The 21,760-nt window shown below is 38.6% G+C and overlaps 1 protein-coding gene across 4 annotated transcripts in view; it reads right to left on the bottom strand.

The window, feature by feature from the left end:
• Nucleotides 1–305: 305 nt before the first annotated feature.
• kpna5 (karyopherin alpha 5 (importin alpha 6)) overlaps nucleotides 306–21,760 on the bottom strand; it is a 29,476-nt gene continuing 8,021 nt past the window's right edge. For all 4 annotated transcript variants that reach the window (XM_077720124.1, XM_077720125.1, XM_077720121.1 and 1 more), the window contains exons 3-14: nucleotides 20,299–20,400; nucleotides 19,677–19,776; nucleotides 19,264–19,358; nucleotides 18,931–19,062; nucleotides 15,235–15,323; nucleotides 15,045–15,144; nucleotides 13,690–13,853; nucleotides 13,137–13,215; nucleotides 12,902–13,027; nucleotides 12,695–12,822; nucleotides 10,214–10,392; nucleotides 306–9,553 (exon numbers count right to left, since the gene is read on the bottom strand). In XM_077720124.1, coding sequence (XP_077576250.1) covers nucleotides 9,366–9,553; nucleotides 10,214–10,392; nucleotides 12,695–12,822; nucleotides 12,902–13,027; nucleotides 13,137–13,215; nucleotides 13,690–13,853; nucleotides 15,045–15,144; nucleotides 15,235–15,323; nucleotides 18,931–19,062; nucleotides 19,264–19,358; nucleotides 19,677–19,776; nucleotides 20,299–20,400 — 1,482 coding nt within the window. In that variant the 3' untranslated portion in view covers nucleotides 306–9,365. The remainder of the gene's footprint in view (nucleotides 9,554–10,213; nucleotides 10,393–12,694; nucleotides 12,823–12,901; nucleotides 13,028–13,136; nucleotides 13,216–13,689; nucleotides 13,854–15,044; nucleotides 15,145–15,234; nucleotides 15,324–18,930; nucleotides 19,063–19,263; nucleotides 19,359–19,676; nucleotides 19,777–20,298; nucleotides 20,401–21,760) is intronic.

The following is a 21,760-nucleotide window of genomic DNA, read 5'->3' as shown; positions in this document are numbered from 1 at the left end:
AAGTACACCCGACGTCATATGGGCCCTTTAAATGCAGCTCTTATCATCCCCAAATTTCCAATAGAGCTAGTTTGTAGACTTCCTTGGGACCAAAGAATTAACATGTATTGAAATATAATCTACACATTTAGAAACAGGCGATGAACCTCTCAAAATAAAACCTTCCAAAATTAATCAAGAAGTCTTGTTCAGTGCATTCAGATTCAAAATATTCCAAAGCCCAGTAGTTGGGAATGACAACTAGTAGAACAATCAATGTCTGAGTAAAACACTTTAAATCCTATTGGAACCAAAACAAACATGGATGGTGTTCGTGCCCAACTGGTTGATTTATTAGTTATTGCCAGACAATATGCAAATGTATATTCCATTGACAGGCATTGCAAGCAGCATCGTAATATGCTGAACTTCCAGATGTAATGTGACCTCACTTTCCAAGATCAATGTTTCAAAAGTTGGCTGCATGTGTGACAGGGTGAAGTAGTTGATGTTATACATGAGTGCAGGTGTTAAGTTGAAAAAAGGGACTCATGCCGCTAGCATGCGTTAAACACGGGGCGATGACGTAATGATTAACCAATGGTCATAGACCTTGGTAGAGTATAATAACGGGCTATTCAGACATTTCTCTAAGTTGGTTCGAAATACAACAAAGGACCTGTCTGATTATTTCACCCGTCTTTTAAAGGTATGTTGCTTTGTTTTGAATAACGATTGAGTGTGAGATGTGCAAGAGGCAATAGTAGCATGTGAGAAAGAACGTAATGCTTAGTGATGCTTGTTTACTTTTTTTATGTGTGCGCGTAAATGTGCGAGTCTCGGGTATTGTTTACAGCAAGCTACCTTCGGCCGCTGGTTATTTACTTTTTCATGTGTGCGAGTAAATGTGCGAGTCTCGGGTATTGTTTAAAGCGAGCTACCTTCGGCCGCTGGTTGTTTACTTTTTTTATGTGTGTGCGTGAATGCGCGAGTCTCGGGTGCATTGTCTACAGCAGGCTACTTTCGGCCGCCGTTGTAAGGGTAGCATAATAGTTATGCAGTATATGACGGCCGGAACAAAAGGTAACAAGTTACAATACTCATAAGTTATAATCGTTTATGCAGCAAGTACATTGCTTTGGATTATAACGGGTTGTTAATATGTTACTATGTATATATTTGAGTGTTATTGTATATTATGTTTTGTGTGAATTGCTTAAATAACTGAAGTTGGTTTGAAATACAACGAAGGACCTGTCTGATTATTTCACCCGTCTTTTAAAGGCGAAATACTGCTACCCCGTGGAAAATCGTGGGTACAACACATGATGTCTACCCGATATATAGATTGCTGGAGGTCAAACATGATTTATACTGCGAGCTACAACACACCAAATTACTTTTCAAAGAAAAAAGGGACTGTACTAGTAAAACCGAAAAAATGATATATAATCATACAAACCAAATATTAGAAAACTATACAGTTGAATGTTATTTGAATTAAGTTCTGCATTACAAATATGTCCATGTAAATATAGATTTTATTTCTTGTCTACCAATTGTCATTGCAGGAATCAAGAGTGCATCTCTGAAAAATGGTTGATGTACAGTTGATGGGGAAGCAACAAGTAGAGAAAAATACCACTGCACCTCTTTTACACAATTTCAACCACCAAGTCTCAATCTGGAGAGAGAAAATGTAACCTTACTCTGATTATTGAAGGTACTAATGAGCAGTCCTAAAGCGGATTGTAAACACAACTTCATACATCCACATCCATTTGCCTTTTAAATATGTGCTCAGCAATCTTACTCAAGTACAGTTGGAGTTCGACGTTTGAATAGACTGCAAAAACAATGTATTTTTCGTTTTACTGAGTGAAGTCAAATCAGACTAAACCTTTCTTGTTTAATGTCTGTCAAATTACTGAAATTGTAGTGGTTAGTATTCCTGGGATTTTCGATTTAATAATTTGACCTGCCCTTTTATTACTTCATAAATGGTTACTACACATTGTTTAAGAATTAAAAAAAAATATATATTTATAAGCATGTTGTTCAAACACACAAAAAACGTTGATTTTAGTGCTGGATGGGCTTTGAGAAATAAATAGATAAATAGTTTTATGGCCATTTTCATTAGTTGCTTTCCAAAGTGACGTACAAAAACAGCAATAATTGTCTAAAATGGCATTATCAGGATTAATTGAAATCGAATCGTGACCTGTGAATCATGATACCAATTTTATCACCAGATATGAGGCAATACACACACCTAATGCATAAGGCCATTGTCTATTTTGTAGTTCAGTTTGCTTTCTTCATGATGCCATCCAATTCCTGAATGCTCCTGTTTCTGCTTCAGGAAACAGCCCCACGACATGGTGCTCTCACCTCCATGCTTTATAGATGTAATTGCTTTCTCAGGTCGACAAGCTTCCTTTAAATATAACATTAGCCATTATTGCCAGACAGCTCCACTTCACATTGATCCAAAAGTTAAGATATTTGTCTTGGTGTCTTTTAGCAAACTGTAATGTACATTAAAAATGTTTCTCAAGGCTTAATGGCTTTATTTATCTTTTATTTTATTTATTCCATTATTTTTTGTGAGTGAGGTTTCAGTCCATGTCAGTGCAGGTCTCGAATCACTGTGGATAATGACAGTTTGTTAACATCCTCTTTCCAGCATTTTTACAATGTCTTAGGTTTTTGCGCCAGAGTTGATTCTCACATTTCCAAAACACTTATCTATTCATCACAAAGCCCTCCGTTTCCTTCCTGAGCACTGTGATGGCTGGACATTCCCATGATGTTTATACTTTGATTGATGAGCCGAGACTCGTGGAGCTCCATGAGTCTCTTTGATCTACTGGCAGGTTTTATTTTATGTTTTATATATTTTTTTTTAGATTTTTCCCATATTTTCAGACAATCAGGAGTGTTTGAGGTGTGGCCATATATTCCCATGTGTGCTGTAAATTAGCTTACGTGTTGTCAGTTATAAGGAGCCACATGTAACAAATGGACTTAAATTATTCATCAATGGTCATAATATTAAATGAATATTAAAGAAATGGTTTTAATTCAAATACTTTTAACATTCATCTCAATGCTAAAGTCTAGATTTTGATATTTCCAAAGTCAACTATTTACTGCGGATATTCTGACCTCTATTAGTCGGCCAGATCATGTTTCCAGGTTGTAAACACTTAACATGTAATTCTAGGGCTACCTAAAATACGGCTGTTAATATTTTTTTTATCTTTATTTTTTTTACAGATTTTTGAATTACCACTAGAATAAAAAATAAAATAAAATATTACGAATCTCAAATGAGCCATGACAGAATCAGATAAGACTAGGATATGCATTGGTGATGCCAGACATAAAAAGTTGTACAATTTCTACCCAACAGATGAAGTACTTTTCAATTTTTTTTATTACTTTTGTACATGGCAAACGGACATTTTGAATATGAACCAAGTTGGCATGCATGAGCTACATAGTAGCATCTTTATAGGGGTACCTATGTTAGTAGAAATTGTATTTTCACGCCTATAGGGCTTACTTAAAAGTCTAAAATTTCCTCTAAAATGGACAGGGAACCTATTCAGGTGGTGCGCCTTGTGCATGGACAAAATTAAATCCTGTAGATGTCGGTGTATAACCCTGCTCGCCCGAGTCTCTGGGTGCATGTTTTGCCGACAAGTTCCTTCTATTCAGAGGAAAAGGCCTTAAGGATTTGTAAATGTTTGAACATATTAACTTGAGTACACATTACGTCGATAAAGCACAATCAAACTCAGTTTTACTCCTGCGGCCTAGCATGCATGCCAGCGTTTTGTTAGGGTTATTAGTCTTACCTTATTATATATTTGCTCGCAATGAAGAACGCTTTGATTTACTTAGCTTATTAACATTAGAAAAGTCATTTTAGTACATCTGCTTGCAACGGATGTAAATACTTTAGTCCTTAGTTAATCAAATCCTCTTGGACTGCTGGAATGTGGAGATGATCCTTTGGCTCTACATGACCTTCATTTGTTTTGAGAGCTAAAACATCCATTGTAACTAGGGTCCTTGACTGTTGACTTCTCACTCCTATTTTCCCAACACACCCTTGAGAGCGGAGTCGTCCATTGTAACTAGGGTCCTTGAAGGTAATAAACAGTGAAAAGATGCGCGTAACACCAGAATGAACCTGGACAGAGACGAGTCGGTTTGATTCTCTCTTGCAAGAATTTCACAGAGGATTGTACTGTCTCTTTATTTGTGAGTGAATTTGGGAATGCCTATAGGTGAGCCTATCACGTATGTTTCATACTAGCATTACTGTAATTTTGCGCCCATTTAGCAGAAGCGCCTTGTGTATGGGCAAAATACAGAAATTGCACTCGCAACTATAACAACGCCCTATAAGTTGGTGAGCCCTGTAGGCATGAAAATACAGAAGTAATTTAAATTAAGTGGATTAAGAAAGACAATCATCTTTGTGGATACTGTCAATCCATTACCAAATGAGAAGATGAAATAGTGCCAAGAAAGAGGGCTTTTAGTCAAGCGGGATGAAAGTGTATTGACTTTTCGGGCTTGTTTAATTTAGTTCAATGTTTTGTAACTTAGATTGTTTTTTTTTTGTATTGTGGAACATAAGATTCCCCATCAACGCTTTTCGTAATCTGAATATTTTGTATGTAGAAAAATTTGTAAAAAGCACTTCTACTGTACATAAATGTGTTGTATACATATTTAATACAAAATTGTTGTTTAAAAATTTAAGATCGTGGAACGAATCATGCTAATTCACTGCAAAATATTCTTCTGCTTACGAAAACACCTCTGGAACCAACTAATTGTGATTGTACTTGATTTATGGTTGCAGTACCAAATTTGTATACCAATTATATCGTTTCAACCTAACAGGAGCTGCCAAAGTCATGGCCTCATTATCTGGCTACCCGATGCAATGTTCTATTGACACGACATTTTACTGAACTCATTGAGCATTTTCTAAAAACTAACTTAAAAATAATAATAATAAAATACATTTTTAAAATACAAATTAAATAATGAGTGATTAGCGTGTTGATCTCACAGCAATGGGGTCCTGGGTTCGAATCCAGGTAGGTCCACATGTGTGGAGTTAGCATGCTGTCCAGAGTGTTCTCTCCAGGTCTACAGTTTCCTCCCACATTCCAAAAACATGCATGGTAGGCTTATTGGACACTCTAAATTGCCCCAAGGTAGGAGTGTGTGTGAATGGTTGTCAATCTCCTTGTGTCATGCAGTCGCCTGGCCACCAATTCAGGGTGTCCCCCGCCTCAGGCCTGAAGTCAGCTGGGACAGGCTTTGGCACCCCGCACCCCCTTGTAGGGTTATAGCGGTTCAGAAAATGAATGAATGAGTAATTTATGTTATCCTGACTGAACTGAAAGAGGATTAATTTGCTTTGACTTCAGACAGAGAAAACAGTGAATGTCTCCTTTTTATGTGAATTTTATGTAAACTTTTAGCTTCAACTGTACATGAAATACAACACCCTCCAAATTGATTCCGCAGGATCATCACACCAATTACATTGCTTGCTCAGGTTACAATTCATGAATGAGTTATTTCCTCATGTTGGATGGCAAATACTGCCAGTCCTGCCAGTTCAAATAAATTGGATGTCTACGGGTGACAAACTCATTCTAATTCAGAGCAGAAGGACGAAAGAAGTTTATTATCGTCAATGTTACTGAAAGACTTAAAAAGAGGAAGTATCTAAACTTGAAACGGTGGAATAACAGGAGCCCCTTAAATCTCATTCCAGAAAAAAATAGAGTAATACCTTGTACAGTGTCCCAACATACGAGAAATTAGAGATACGAGGAAAATTCCGAGCAGATTTTGTCTTGATATAGAAAACAAATTTGAGATACAACCATAAAAGATGGTTCCCAATGCGGCCGTCCGGGTGGCCGAGTTTGCGAGAGGCTGTTTATGAGAACAGCATCGCTCTTTCTTTCTTGCCGCATCTCCCTCGCGTAAAAATATCTATGAGCATCGTTCGTACTGGCTGCATTTTTACATGTGGATTTATGTTCATCAGTGCAGAATTAAGGGGAAAAAACAATGGGTCCAAAGCAGGCTGGTGCATTGAAGGGTAGTGAGAAGAAAAAGCCTATGATGACAAACGACATTAAGCACGAAATAATGGAAAAAACATTAGTGCACGCATGACTGAGCTGGCTCGTCAATACGAGGACAACCTCAACGATATGTAGCATTCCCAAGCAGAAGGATGCTCTTAAGGGTATCAAGCAGGGGCGGGCTGTCGGGGCCTTCCAGGCCTTCTCAGCTGGCCTAAGAAATATCTGAATCATATATTATATTTTGTCCATCAATACTTATTTAATAATTCCAAATTGTCATTTCATTGCTTTCCCCCTGGTTGCACTGCTTCCAGATGTGTGTTTTCATATTGAAGCATTTAACCAATCACATTTCAGCCATTACTTGTTGAAAGGGTCAGAAATCTGCCTCAAGGTCACAATAAGTTCTGCGGGCTCTGCTGCATTAAACAAGAGTCGATAAGACTGTTGCTTTAACCAATCAGATTTCGAGTTGGCAACACCACAATGCATTGACACAGGCGTAGGGATACGTCATTGCCTTGTCGCAGGCGTAGGGATACGTCATTGCCTTGTCGCAGGTGTAGAGGTACGTCATTGCCTTGTGGCAGGCGTAGGGATACGTCATTGCCTTGTCGCAGGCGTAGGGATACGTCATCGCTTTCACCAACGACAATTGGCTAGTGATAAAGTGGACTACCCAAAACTAACAAACTGTATCTGGAGCAAGCTGCACCAGCAAATATATTGTTGTGTTGGTTAAAAGCCATTTTCAAGACGGCCTATGCCAGAAATACGACAAGACAAGCTCGACTTTCAGCATTAGCTTTGATGGCGAAACAAAAGAAGGAAGAAAGAAAGGAGGATGGATATTCTGTACAGTTAAAAAAGATTTTTGGTGAGTAAAATATGGCTATATTCCGAAATAATATTTCAATTGTGGGCCAAGTTCTGATATCTGAAAAGCTCCAGTGTTTGTATTTAAGCTCCAATGTTTGTATTTGTTCACTAAATGCTGCTAGGAAGTGGATTTTACCCCGTTTTAGTGAAATTTTTGCCGTTTCGCCATTGAAGTCCATTGCTGTTTTTTCCCAGGGAAATCACCCCTTGGTCCTGTTGTAATGTCTGAAAAGCTCCAGTATATGTATTTAATCATTAAATGCTGCTAGGAAGTGGATTTTACCCGTTGTAGGCGCTACGAGAAAATGCACGGACCGCCACTGGTATCAAGCCTTCCAAGGGACTAACCAAAGCAAAGCAAGCATCTGAAAAAGGGGAGTCTTCGACGACCTTTAAAGCAGTGGTTCTTAATCTCGGTTCGATCAAAACCCAGGGGTTCGGTGGAGCCTCTGCCGCGGTAGTCAAGACACATCAACTCATCATGTCTAATCACGTAACATACTCCACTTGACCATCACTGGCTGCAGATGATCACATGACATTGTTTAGCCAATCAGTGCTGTGAGAAATTGTATTTATTTTGAATTTGAATTTTTTATTTTATTAAAACATTTCATACATAATACATAACTTTGCCTCGGTTATCGCACATGGTTTAAATTTTGTGTAACATAAGATTAAAACTTATTTTAAGTGTATGTGTGTATAGTAATGAAGTTTAATTTAAGTTAAATTGAAAGATACGAGCGCGTCTGTCAGGTCTCTCTACATTGCCCGCGCATTCCGTTACCATCTGCCTGTGCTGAGTAATGTCACATTGTAGTATTGAAGATCATAACCACAAGATAGGTATTTGTTACTTTTTGAGTTGGTGGTGAATTACCGTATTTTATCGCATATTGACCGCCACTGTGTATTAGCCGTACCCCTAAAATTGCCTTAAAATCATTGAAATTTATGATTTCTCTCGTATAATTATATATTATTTTATACTATATTTTAAAAGGGAGTACAAATGTGTTACTTGGAAGGGAAAATCTTAAGAAAAAACATCACACGTGGTATTTCTGAGATACTGTATGGATCGAAAGGATCGTCTGCTGGATTGCACATTCCAAAAGGGTGTTGTCTGCATGTGGACTAATTCAAAAAGGAAGTCAGGTGAGTAATACAACCAGGAAGTGTGTCCGTAGCAGTCTAGTTTTCACAAAGTCTCTGGGTGCAATAATAGCATACACATTACACAGCTATCTATAAAGGCTGATATTTTAATGATCGACCACAAGACTTTCGATCAGCCTTAAAAACTACTGGGATGTGCTGACATGGTAAACACTACGAACACAAGTATCAAGGCGACTCGCATCTGGCCAGCCAGAGCACATTTAACTACGGTAAGATGGCAGCACCCTGAGCAAGCAATGGAAATTTTTCACGTTTTATGCCAGATACGTCTTTTTTCTTGAATTTCATTGATAGACGTCAAAATACATTTAGTTTCGTGATTTATTTGTGAATCTTTTCACTATTATGAAATAAACTACTGTATCGGCTGCGTTGTCTTGCGTTCTGGCATTTATTTTTTTCACCTTGGAGTTCCGTGCATGTCAAGTCTAATTTGTGCACATATGAGCCTTGATCCATATTTTTTTGTTACAAATATGGCGTATATGCGAGAAAATATGGTAAAACTAATAAAAATATTTTTTCCATGGTAATATCCTAATTTTTCAGAGGGTGGGAACGGATTCATTTGTATTAGTTCATTCCGATGTAAAAATTTGATTGCAGATATGAGTAAATTGATATACGAGCTCGGTCCCGGGACAGATTAAGCTCATATCTCAAGGTATTACTGTAATGAACCCAATCACTTTTCTTTGCTGGAACCTACAGTTGTACTGTAAATAAATATGCTTCTGACAGACACCCCTTGCAAATTGATTGTTTTTACCTCCTCTCCCTGTGAGGATTGATGAGGTCATTTCTCATTGGAGTAGGGAATGGGAATTAAGAGACAGACTTCTAATCATGACACAATTAGCATTGACAGGTTTCATCCTAAAAACATCTCGGGAAACTAAAAGATAAATATCAAACGAAGAAGTTTTCTTTTTTTCCTTAGTGCAGCTTGGGCCATCCCTTACAGGCTCACTTATTTCAGGGAGACATGGACGGGCCTAATGCTCTCACATTTACCTTGATACTCACACATTTCAATGTCTTAAGTTTTTTGTAGGCCCGGAGGACATGGTTGATCTGGGGGAACCTGTGCAGCCATCCCAGGAGAGAACACGTCAGGACCCAGTTTATCAGATAGCGAGGAGCTTGTCATCAGAAAATGATGAAGCTGTAAAAGGCGATCTGATGCTAAAGCTGGAAACCCTCCATGGGTCCCTCCTGCTGTTGAAAGATGAACTGGCCCTGACCCTGGTCCACCTGAGGTGCCAGGCTGGCATCTTCCTCATCCACACCAAAATAGTGCTCGATTAGGTCAAAGGCTTTCTGGTAGATCTCCTGGTTTTCATGACTTTGCAAGAATTCAATCTTGTCCAAGCCTATTGAGCATGCAAACACAAGAAGGAAGGATTAAGTTTCAATGAATTTATCCATACTATAAACTGGTTGGAATTAATAACTCAGTAGAAATGATAAACTATCACCCAGAAGGTAGGACATTCAGGTATACAGTATGAGGAAAAAGTGTACAAATGTGTTGACCTCGTGGATTTTCCGATTTTTTTTGTATTTATAAGCTTTCAATATCAGTTAATGAATTACATTTAAAAACAAAAATATATAAGTACAATTTGTCATGCATTTGTATCATATTGATACAATACATTAGTATTAATAGGAAAAAATATCACTTTGCTCAAAATTCACTTATTAAATATGATACATTTGGCCATGAAGGGTTGAATTGGACATCAAATGTGGTCTGATCATCTAATTTAGTAAAGGTAAACTAGAGGCTGCAGGCAGATCCAGCCCGTCACATCATTTCATTCAGTGTGCAATTACTGGCTTCCCATTTCCTGCTAATTGAATTTACAATTAGTAGAAGCCCTCAAATAACCACAGAAATCAGAATGTTTATCATTTTCTTTTTCCAACCAAACATTTTTACAAATAAAAACCGTACAAAGCAACAGGTAAGTTGTTATGATCAGTCATGTTTCTCTGTGCAAAATGTGAGCTAAAATGCAGCACTGTACCGTATGCCTCCTCAATAAGGGCACAGTAAGGGTTGATGCCTGTTCCATTCTTTTTGGCCTCCTGCTCTCCCAGTCGGAGAATGTTTTCCAGACCATTTAGAGACACCTGTACGATCTTAGAGTCCATCACCGTAAGAAGGTCACACATGGGCTTGATAGTGCTCAAAGAAACCAGGTACCTATTGACATCAAACAAGAAATAGTGATACATTGTCGGTTCACTTAATTACAACCACTCCCAATTTTAATATTGCATAAACATTTTGCAATCATATTTTGCACTGGATTAATGTTTCACAGATCTCACATTTGTGGACCCTACCTTTTGGACTAGGTGTCACATTTTGTTTTCATAGTTTGACTAGAAGATGCAACCGATACGTGAAATTGTTACTGGGAACCCCAACTAAAATGGCACATTGCTTTTACATACTATTTTTATGCTAGTAACTCATCTATAATATACAACATTTGAAAAGGAGTTAATTATAATAGTCGGCCATTGTTGTTTAAGTGTTCTGAGTAGTGAGATAAAATGATGCTAGCTGTAGCGAGTATTATTTGCAACGAGCTCAACTGCTCAACCTTTGCTGTTCAAGCAAATGTGGAAAAAAATGAAGACTGACCCAGACAGAAGTGAAAATCAAATAAAAAATGTAGACAACATGGGGGAAAAATCGTTAATCACGTTTGATCGTGTCTCTGGTTAATGTTTACGAATGCCAAGAGAGAAGGAAAGAGTCTGCAGCAAAAAGTTCTTCTTCATTTCTATTGCAGCCAATGGTAAGCTACCTGTGCCCTGTGTGTGTCTGTGTGTGTGTGTGTGTGTGTGAAAACATTGTGCCGCGTTGCATTTCTACGGTTTTAATCGCTTAATAGGGGGAATTGCAATCATTAAGACGGGGGCAATTTAGCTGAGGTGGACAGGTAGCATGTAAGAGAATTCTTGAAACATGGATTGTGGTTGTTGTGAGACAGCCAATTGAATTGAATTATTTTATTGTCATTATATGAGATAGAACGAGAGCGATGAAATGAGAGGCCATTAGAGGGTAGTAATGTTCTAAAGTGAGAATTAATGCATCAGCAACAATATTTTCAAAATAGAATAATGGATAGGGAAAATCATTTAATTTCGTGAGTTGGATCTTTTTTTGTATCTCGAGTCACTCATTCGTATATTAAAAAAATCGAAACCTGAAAATGTTGTACATAGAGGTACTCGTAAGTAGAGAGATGCACTATGCATCCAAAAACATGGCTGCCATTGTGCATCTTTTTATATCATTGACAAAAACATTTTTTTACTAGAAATAGTACACAATTCTAACAGAATATACATTGTTGCAGAGGCCAGAGGCTGTTTGTAGTTCTCAGTTTGTTGTTAATGCGTAATGTATCCGAGTAATGTATATTTTACTGCATGTTAGCACACCTTTCAACTACTTAGCCTGGTGTTCTCTATTTTTTCAAATTTCAAAAGATGAAAAGTCTGATACCAGTTTATAAACAACCCCCCAATAAATAAAATGCGATCTATACTACAGTGCGACTAATGTCTCTTTTCCTTCTTTGCTATGCTTTGCTTTTTTTGGCTGGTGCAACAACCTATAGTTAGAAAAATACAAAGTTTTCTGCATGGTGATTCAGTTGAGTCAGTTTCATTAGCTTCCTGTTGGGAAAATTGTAATAGTATGCAAAGAAAGAAGTTTCCAACTTAGGCTTTATATTGATGAATGCACTCATAACTCATAACCTGCCTCAACCAAGTATGGACATCAAATATTCTACTGTCAAACAATGTTCCCTCTAAGATGCGCGTGTTCGCAATTACAACACAATTCTCGTGTTCTCTGCTCACAGCAAACAAATGCAGCGCACAAAATAAAATCCAACCTGAATTGTAAAAAAAATAAACACTACAATTCTTTTGTGCCATTTCGCAACGCAACTCAGAGAGTGGCAGCCTCTCACTGACAAACGAAAAGAAACGGCAATCCGGATAAAAATAAGACTAAGACTGTGTTCAGCCGTGACCGGACGATTTGCCGAAAGACGTTTGGTCGACGGACATTTGGGCGACGGACATTTGGGCGACGGACAGTTCGCTGAATGGACGTTTGGGCGACCGGACAGTTCGCTGAACGGAAGTTTCGCCGCTGTGGGATTCGGGCGCTCGCCCAGCCCCTGGATCGGCCATATCGGCCCGTTAGGATTTTTAATCCGTCGTCCATAGACATGCACCTGCTTATGACATTTATTGTGTTGCTCACACCGGTCCTCTGTGCTCAGGGAGCTTGTCCGTATGCCCAGACATTTGAAAGATTAGAGGAAAAATTTCTGTCAAAGCTTGCCAAATTAGATAGATGGAAATGAACATGTAATCAAAGAAATTATCACAGAAAAACTAAAAGCTAAAAAAAAAAAAGTACATAAATAGATTTGCCTTCTCGCCCTTTTGAAAATGCAAACATTCGCTACCTTATCTGAGCAGGTGTACCGCCGGATGTGGCATTGGTTATCGCCCATGCTGCCTCTTTCCTTGTGCGAAACTCTGCCTTCTGAAGAATCTCAATCAGTACCGGGAAGATGTTGGCATCAATCACATTCTAGTAACAGGGGTATCAGGAACAAATTAATCAGCCAGTCATGAGTGAGGAACATAAAACCTCTTCTAAGTAGAATTACTTGAATCTGAGCTCGATTTCCAGCTGTGATGTTGGACACAGTCCAACATGCCTCCTTTTTGATAGACTCCTTCGGGCTGCTAAGCAAGTGTAGTAAACAAGGCAGAGCCGCACAGTTCAAGATCACCTGTGTTGATAAATGAATGCAAACCCATATAGACAGCATTCAAGAATAATAAATCTGGACTTGAATCCAGTGCATGTGTGCGTGTGGTATGTAAATAGCTGGACAGTACCTGTGTCTGAATGTCATCTCCAGTAACAATGTTTCCCACTGCACGCAAAGCGGGAGAAACAACCTTGTAGTCGCTGTGCCTGGTGAGAAAACACAAACAAATGAAATTAATTAAAATACAGTAACAGCATGTTACTCATGTTGTCATTAGTTATATGCATAGCATACACTGATCATTGCAACCACGGTATTAAAAAAGGCATGTGGGGTCAAGTGAACGAGATGTATCACATTTTCTCGCATCTAAGCCGCCCGCGAAAATAATCCACACCCTTAAAATTGCCTTAAAATGTTTGAATTTTACAATTTCTCGCGTATATGCCGCCTGTTGATTCCCAATTTCACCTCCATCGTAACATATTTATGATAAAAAAACATTTATTGTTTAATTTAAGTTTTTGATTAAAGCTAGTCAGTTTTCTGATTACTGTCGTCTTTTACTAAAGCAGACACATTTTCATTTAATTACATCGTTGCCATGACGCCAACTTGAGGAGGCTGCACATTAATGACAGTGCATTTAGAGATGATGGGTACAATTCAATGCTTCTTACATTAGCAGTTCAACTAGTCGGCGGCAGACTCCAGAGTCAATGACAGTCTGGATCTTCTCATTAGGTCCGTCAGACAAATAGGAGAGGGCCCAGCAGGCATCTGCTAATACATCTGGATCACTGCTGAAAAGAAGCCTGGACAGCACACTAAGGCACGGCGATACCTAAAACCATTTGAAGAGGAAGGAAAGACAGGAATGGTTTAAGTGTAGAGCTAGGCAATATGACAAAATTGTCAACCCCGCAAAAAAAATTATCAGTTGATATCAATAATAGCTATAGCTGTCACATATTTTTCTTTGAAATTTGAAATTTCAAGCTTCATGGAATGTCAACCCCCGCAAAAAAATCATCAGTTGATATCAATAATAGCTATAGCTGTCACATATTTTTCTTTGAAATTTCAAGCTTCATGGAATAGGTTAATAAATTACTTTCTGCTTTATGCAATTATAAAATTACCCATGTTAACATACTTTATAAAAAAAGAGACTTTAAAATATGATGATGTGAAAAAGTATTTTTGTTGCTCCCTCCTTACACTATGAAAAGTAAAGAAATCCTGCAAAAAAATTTGGCAGGCATCTTGATTTTTATACATTTGCTTTCAAACCTAAAATTTGCTGTGCAATATGAAAAAAATGAAAATCAAAATCATCATCATTGGAAAGCAGACTTTTCAGCCTCACAAAAATAAAAAATATAAATTTACCTGACATACGGCCATTTACAAAAAATTCAAAGTTTGATGAACTTATCCCATTATTACCCACAATAACAAGTTTCAGATTTTTTCAACATTTTCAAAACATTTACATAGAAAGCGGAAACCCCTTGATATCAAGTAAAAAATATTACAGGCTGTCCTCAAATGCGGACAATGGGTTATGGACAATTTCAATAAGGGTGCTCTCTGCACAGGTTTTATAAGGGATTTAAAAAGGAAGAAAACACCAGGGAGAATTCACTTGGCTCTTATAGTGGATCAGATCTGTGTTGTCTTGCATCTCGTAATGGCTAATTTTGCATTTTCCTTTTTGCGTTCATGCTGCGTGTTAGCCTCTAATGCTAACCTAAAAACATGTTACCTTATCATCCTCCTGCTCCTGAGCGTTGGTCTGAAACTAGTGTTCATTTTGCAAAAGCACCCTAGTTCTCTGTGGTGGTTGGGTGGTGGAATTGCAGTGTAAAATTATCTAATTTTTATCAAAAGTTTTTATTATTATTGTTGCCAAAATGTATTTCCTGATAATTATCATTACCATTACTAAATTGTAAGGACCAATTCACTATACAAAAGAAAAGCAGCATAAAATAAAAGAATGGTCATCCTCAATTCAGTTTGGACGACTGACCTTGGAGAAATCTGGTGGTGGGTTTTTCCCACGGCAAAGGTTGGAAAGAGCCCAAACTGCATTTCGAGTTGTTGTGAGACGGTTGGATTTTGCAAGTAGCCTGGAGGAGTAGCAGAGTGCGATATTAATTAAATGTGGCTAAATAATGTATGACAAATTAAGAAAACACAAACAGGATGGAAAAACATACTGCTGTAGAGACGGCAGGATGCCACAGTTCAGTACATAGTTTCTGCACTCAGCATTATCTCCAGCGATGTTGCCCAGTGCCCACACCGCCTGCAACACACCACAGTCAACAGTTTACTATAGTGCTTCTCTGCAACTGTTTCACCAGAAGGGCTTAAAATGTCATGGTTGATTGTTCCATAAGGCCGAAAATAAATCTGAATTCAAATGTCAGTCATGAAAAGTAAAAGAGTGAAGTGGAGTGTGGCCACTTTTAGCAGGCCAGAGTGCCTTCAAACTAGATGAAGCCCTCAGAGAACATACCACCGCCTAATTAGACAATTTAAAAACATTGCCTCTCTTGTAGAGTGGGCACACTACACCTTTACCCACATGAATCAAAAGTTATTGGAAAATAATTTTTCTGACCTTTGACCTCATTAACCCCAAAATGTTATTACACCGTTTCCTATTACAAATATTTGCTCCAAGTTTGATAATAATGTCTTAGTTGAGTTATCTTGAATACAAACATACAGACAAACCTGTATATGATCATTCAACAAAATCTTTAGACAAGACCCAAACTATTTCCGGGCTGACTTAGTGTTGGTCATATTATTTGATGATTAATTTCATAGATTCTAAGGATCGTAGTGGGGTAAAAAAAAAAAAAAAAAAAAAACTTTTTTTATTTACTGGAAATTGAAATGTTAACACAGGATGAAATAATAAAAACTTATACAGTCTGACAATAGTATAACTAAAGCTTAATTGGTGATGGTGACTGAGTGGACTGAGTGGGTGAGCACGTTAAAGTGCCCTCAACTTAGTGAATGGAATGCCATGGAGAGTAGTGGTGCCTTGGCTCATTCACATTTTGTTAAGAAAAGAAAATTGATCAAATGACTAAAAAACATTTCTGAGGGTTTACCAAAAATAACAATATACATTTCTTTCATTAGAAATGTATGAAAACCCAATAAAAGAGATCCCAATACAATGGCATGTATTGAATTGTATTATTCAGTACAGTAGTACCTCGGTTCTTGACCACTATCAATTCCAGAAGGCTGTTCGAAAAGTGATTCGTTCAAAATCTGAAATCGATTTCTCCCATTATAATTAACTGAAAAAGAAATGTGTTCTAAGCCTAAAAATAGGGTTTTTATAGAATGCAGCCTTATTATTTCCATTTGCCTGCTTTGGAGCCATGATTCGGGGTTAATACAGTCCTCAATATGAGGAAAAAACAATCAGTAATTCTAGCTAATGAGTGCACTAATGAAAAATTGAATAACAATGTGGTTCACAATTTAAAGCCTTAAATACAACAAAGTGGGAAAAGGTAACGACACAGCAAAACTAGCTTACTGGTGGAAACTGCGAAGGAACACGAACCCCACGGACAAAATGTAAACGCAAACACTCAAACAGGAATAATACTTCAACAAGGCTAGAAGTGTACCATCTACCCAGTCGAGGTTGGCTGCCGAGGCTATGTCGGGCTGTCAACAACACAGGCAGAGAAGGAAAGCTTTTGCCTCTGGCTGAGGAGGAAGGACAGGAGCTGGGATAAACAACAACTAACCCCAACAACAGCTACAGGATGCAACAGCTATCAGCTCCAGGAGGTGACAGGATACATCTATGTCACTGACATGCCCCCAGGAGATGTTCCAGGATTAAGGGAGCAAAATGTCAATTAATGGTGGTTCCTGGCTGATGAAGCTCCAGGTGACCAGTGGGCACCAGAGGAGATGCGACAGGTAGCAATACCAAGTAGGAAATAACATCTACCTGTACATCAACTGAAGTTCTGGATAGCCAGTGACTACTGTGAACAGGGCAGTTGAAGTCCAGGAAAAAATGGATGGCAGCAAAGTAATACAGTGCCGGGAATGGGCGCCTAGCTACCCAACCCACTAGTCTCTCTTAAGAGGGACACCCACATTTAACTACAAAAAACCCAAGGAAGAAATAACTTGGAGGCATTCCGAGAGGCGGGATGGAAGATGGGCCTAACAGAACGGACCACGTGATATCGACGATGGCAACAGAAAAGGACGAGTTTACCGGAACTCCAGTTAATGAAATCCTCTGAAAGTGTGCTTGCGGATGGGAAAAGGCGAACACGTATAGGGGACTATGGATCCACCAGAGGAAGGCAAAGTGTGTGATCGGAGAGGCCAACCGCCACCTTGCACTGCAACAGCGGGTGAGACAAGAAAGACCAGGAGCCAGGTAGAAAATCACAGTCTCTCAGTCTTTATACTTACCCTCCCTCAGTCAGCCTGTGGAAGGCAGAACCACGCCAGACAAACTTCCTGTTACTTCATTGCGACTTAATTTCATAGAAGGGATTTGTGTTGTCGTCACGTCACGTGTTGCTGCAGGTTCAGAGTCCTGATGGGTCTTGGGAAAAAGCTGTCCTTGAGCCTGTTTGTCCGTGCTTTGTAGGACCTGTAGCGTCTGCCAGATGGAAGCAACTGGAACAGGCCGTGTCCAGGATGGTATGGGTCCCAAACAATGGACCCGGCTCTTCTGAGGTACCGGGGGTTGGCAATGTCTTCTAGTGATGGCAAAGAGCAGCCGACGATCTTCTGGGCAGTGTTTATCACCCTCTGCATGGCTTTTTTGTCTGCTGCCGTGCTTCCGGCATACCACACTATAATGCCGTAAGTCAGGATGCTCTCTACAGTGGCTCTGTAGAAGGTTGCCAGAAGCTTGGTGTCCAATTTGTCCCTTCTCAGTACCCTGAGAAAGTGGAGTCGTTTCTGGGCCTTCTTCACTACCACTGTGGTGTTTGTAGACCAGGAGAGCCTATCTGTGACATGGACTCCCAGAAATTTGAAGGATTGGAGCCTGTCTACACAAACTCCGTTAATGAGGAATGGGGCCAGGTCTGTGCTGTGCTTGCGAAAGTCCAGGATAACTTCTTTAGTCTTTGTGGTATTTAGTGTAAGATTGTTCGCCGAGCACCAAAAAGACAGTTTGTCGACCTCATCTCTGTAAGCCAACTCATCCCCGCCTGAGATGAGTCCGATCACAGTGGTGTCATCGGCGAATTTGATAATGGAGTGTGACTGGTGGGCTGGTGTGCAGTCGTATGTGTACAGGGAGTACAGGAGGGGACTCAGTACACAGCCTTGTGATGAGCCAGTGTTCAGTGTAATATGGGATTGGGAGGCATCACGAAGGGCTTCACAAAACTTTTGCGCTTAACTTGGCGAGAAGCGTACTGTACAGCACGAGATAAGTGTGGACTGAGAATGGGCATCGGGAGAAGCTTGGGCTTCCGTGGTGAATGGGCCAATGGGGAGTCGAGTACATTCAGTGAGCAATCAGCTTGCGCGTTTATGCCCGTGAAGCAGCCGTGATGCGGCCGTGATGCTGCCGTGATCCCCTATGATGCTTTGCGCATACGTGCATTTTTTGTGTTTTAAAATTTATAAAATGATGAAATTACTAATTCTAATTGAATATTTTGTTTCCACACCATCTAAGATGATGTAAATTATAATTTTAATTTAATATCTTAAATTATTTTTTTTTTCCCCCAAAAAAATCTGCGAAGCTCTGCGCACGCGATCGCTGAAGCGCGAAGTAGCGAGGGATCACTGTAAAGTGTAGAAACGTAATCCCCCAATTTCTATCCGGAATTTTGTACTTGTTGTATTTGTTACTCAGGTTTGCATTCATGTTCAAAGACTCTCACCTGTTCCTGTACATCTTCATATTCCGAGTTCAGCAGCTCAATGAAAATAGGCACAGCTCCTGTTTCAATCACAACTTTGGTGTGCAGGAAGGTGCCTGAGGCAATATTGGTTAAAGCCCAGGCTGCTTCAAACTGAAAACAAACAAACAATATTCACTTGACAATTTAAAATTCTTGCTCGCCTCTTAAACAAGCATGTGCATAGAAAAGGACACTGTGCTGAAGTCGTGGGTTGCGAGATAAAGCACCACCTGTGATTGAAATGATGGGATCGAAAATGATCAGTGAACGTATGATGAACCGAGAATTCTGTGACTAAATGAAGCATTTTACCTGCAATGTGCAGTTCTCACTTCTTTTCAGGAACTCAACAAACTTATTCACAACCCCAGGAATGGCAATAACCTCATCTATGGGTGGGTTTGGCTCTAAAACAGAAAATTGGGGTTTTAATGTAGACTTCAGTGGTAGAAGTGTTCTTGTAACTCAAGGTACCAAGCAAATGCTCTCTTACACTATTTCACAAATTGAAAAAGAGGAGAAAAAAAACAGACAAGATGAACTTTTACCAACAACAAAATTTCTTTGCATTCAGCCTCTTTTGTGTCACCAACAACCAGGAAATATAAAAACAAGTCATACAATGAAAAGAAAAGGGGGGGAAAGGCATTGGACATAATCCACTTTCATGTATACATTCATTGTTTTTGGTAAATTACAACTATATTTTTTAAGAGGACACAAACCTTTGGAGAGTAGTTTCCGGAATTTTTGGGTAGCAATCAGTTGATGGTCTGTATCTTCAGAGGAAATCATCTGAACCATATCAGGTGTTATGACACCATCCTGCACAGTTGTCAGCAAGAAAAAACCTCAATACAATATTATAACGGAATCATTCAGTGCACAACATAAGACAGAAAACACCAACTGATAACTACTCAATTACTTACTATATGCAAACTGTTTTCACAAATGCTGTACTAAAATTGATTTACAGCAATATTAGTACAGTGCCCTAAAAAAGTATTTGCCTCCTTCCTGATTTCTCAGTTTTTTGCATATTTATCACAAAGGTTTCAGATCCTTGAACAAATATTAGTATGACACAGATAAAACCCAAGGAAAGAGAAAATGAAAATGCAGTTTCGAAATTATGATTTTCTTTGGTTCAAATGGTAAAAAGTTGTATTAATTGAGAAAGTTTATTAATCTTCTTTTGAAAGAGGGCGTATTCAAGTATGATGTGCACTGCAAATGATTGATGTGAGAACAAAAAACAAAAGTAAACAAACCAATACTAAAGGCAAGAAATTAACCCTAACCCTATGAAAACAAAGACTAGCCAATGGCTGCAACCTGACTTACACTGGAAACAGGTACTGTTGAGCTGATGTCTGGATCTTGGATCGGACATTCTGACATTGATTCATCAACTGCCGGTGTGCATACATTTCTCCTCTTAAATAGCTGTGGGAAGACAAAATGCCAATGATTACCCACCTTTATCACATGAATTAGGAAATCATGTGCAAATTGTGGAATTTACTTTTGCAGCAAACCCGAATAGTCAATGTTCAGAATCTAGGATTCATTTACTTCTGGGTTTTGGAAATGAAAAAAGAAAAACATTTTTAAAGTTATTTTTTAATTATTAGATTACAAATTGTGTTTATGGATCGTGTTCACTCGCATAGTGGCCGGATTGTTAAAAAAAAAAGTGACTGAATAATACATCTTATAAATGCAAAAATTAGACTTATGCACGAAACTGCAAGGTGGCAGACGAAACACCATAACACAAGACAATACGTTGAAACGGTCATTTATTTCAATATAGAGAAAAGATAAACAGATAAAACGCTAAGCAATATTTTTTTTGACATCTATAAAAAAATTAAAAAAATAAAATGTATCTTGCATAAAACATAATAACTCACTTGTGCTTGCCATTGCTCACTTAGGCGGCCGCTCTTACCTTTTACCGGTAGTTAAAACGTGCTCTGACTGGCCAGATGGGAATAGCCGTGATACATATGTTCGCAGTGCTTACCATGTCAGCATATCCCAATAGTTGTCAAGGCTGATCGATAGTCTTGCGGTCGATTATTAAAATATAAGCCTTGACACTGGCGTAATGTGTATCTCATGCTATTATTGCATCCAGAGACTCAGACACCCTTGCCTGGTTGAAGTGTTCACATTACTTTTTTTTTTTTAAATTGTGCACGTGCAGGCAGCACCATTTCAGAATGTGCAATCCAGCAGACGATTCTTTTGATTCATATACAGTATCTCAGAAATACTGTGTGTTAGGGTTATCATTATATATACGTGCTTGCAATAAAGAACGCTTTGCTTTATTTTTAGTTATTGACATTAACAAAAGGCATTTTAATACATCTCTTCAAAAGTAAGGACTATGGTTCGCATCAAGAGAACTGTAAATTGTTTTGAGAAGCATCGGCTTCTGAAGATGGCTCACATCAAGCACTCTTGGGAAAATTTGGAGAATTGTGGATTGTTTTGAGCATACAAATTAAGAGAACTTTAGCTTAAAAATTACAGCATTGCAATTATGTGGTTAATGCACCTAAATGTTACAGAGATAACGATTAGCAAAAACAATCTTAGATAAGTGGGAAATGAAACGATTCTCCAGGTTCCAAAATCTGGCTAAAAAACAGATTATGTTTGTCGCTTTGGGTTTGACAGAATGAGTTGGCACATGAATTCTGGTATATTTGGGGAATGGGAATCCCATATCTAATACAAATTCGAGAGAAATTTGGAAATAGGCTCTATTTGGCACTGGATGCCCAAAATCTGG

This window comes from Stigmatopora nigra, chromosome 7 (assembly GCF_051989575.1).
Source record: "Stigmatopora nigra isolate UIUO_SnigA chromosome 7, RoL_Snig_1.1, whole genome shotgun sequence".
NCBI lineage: Eukaryota > Metazoa > Chordata > Actinopteri > Syngnathiformes > Syngnathidae > Stigmatopora > Stigmatopora nigra.
The sequence above is the reverse complement of the archived record's forward strand: the minus strand, read 5'-3'. Positions and strand labels throughout refer to the sequence as shown.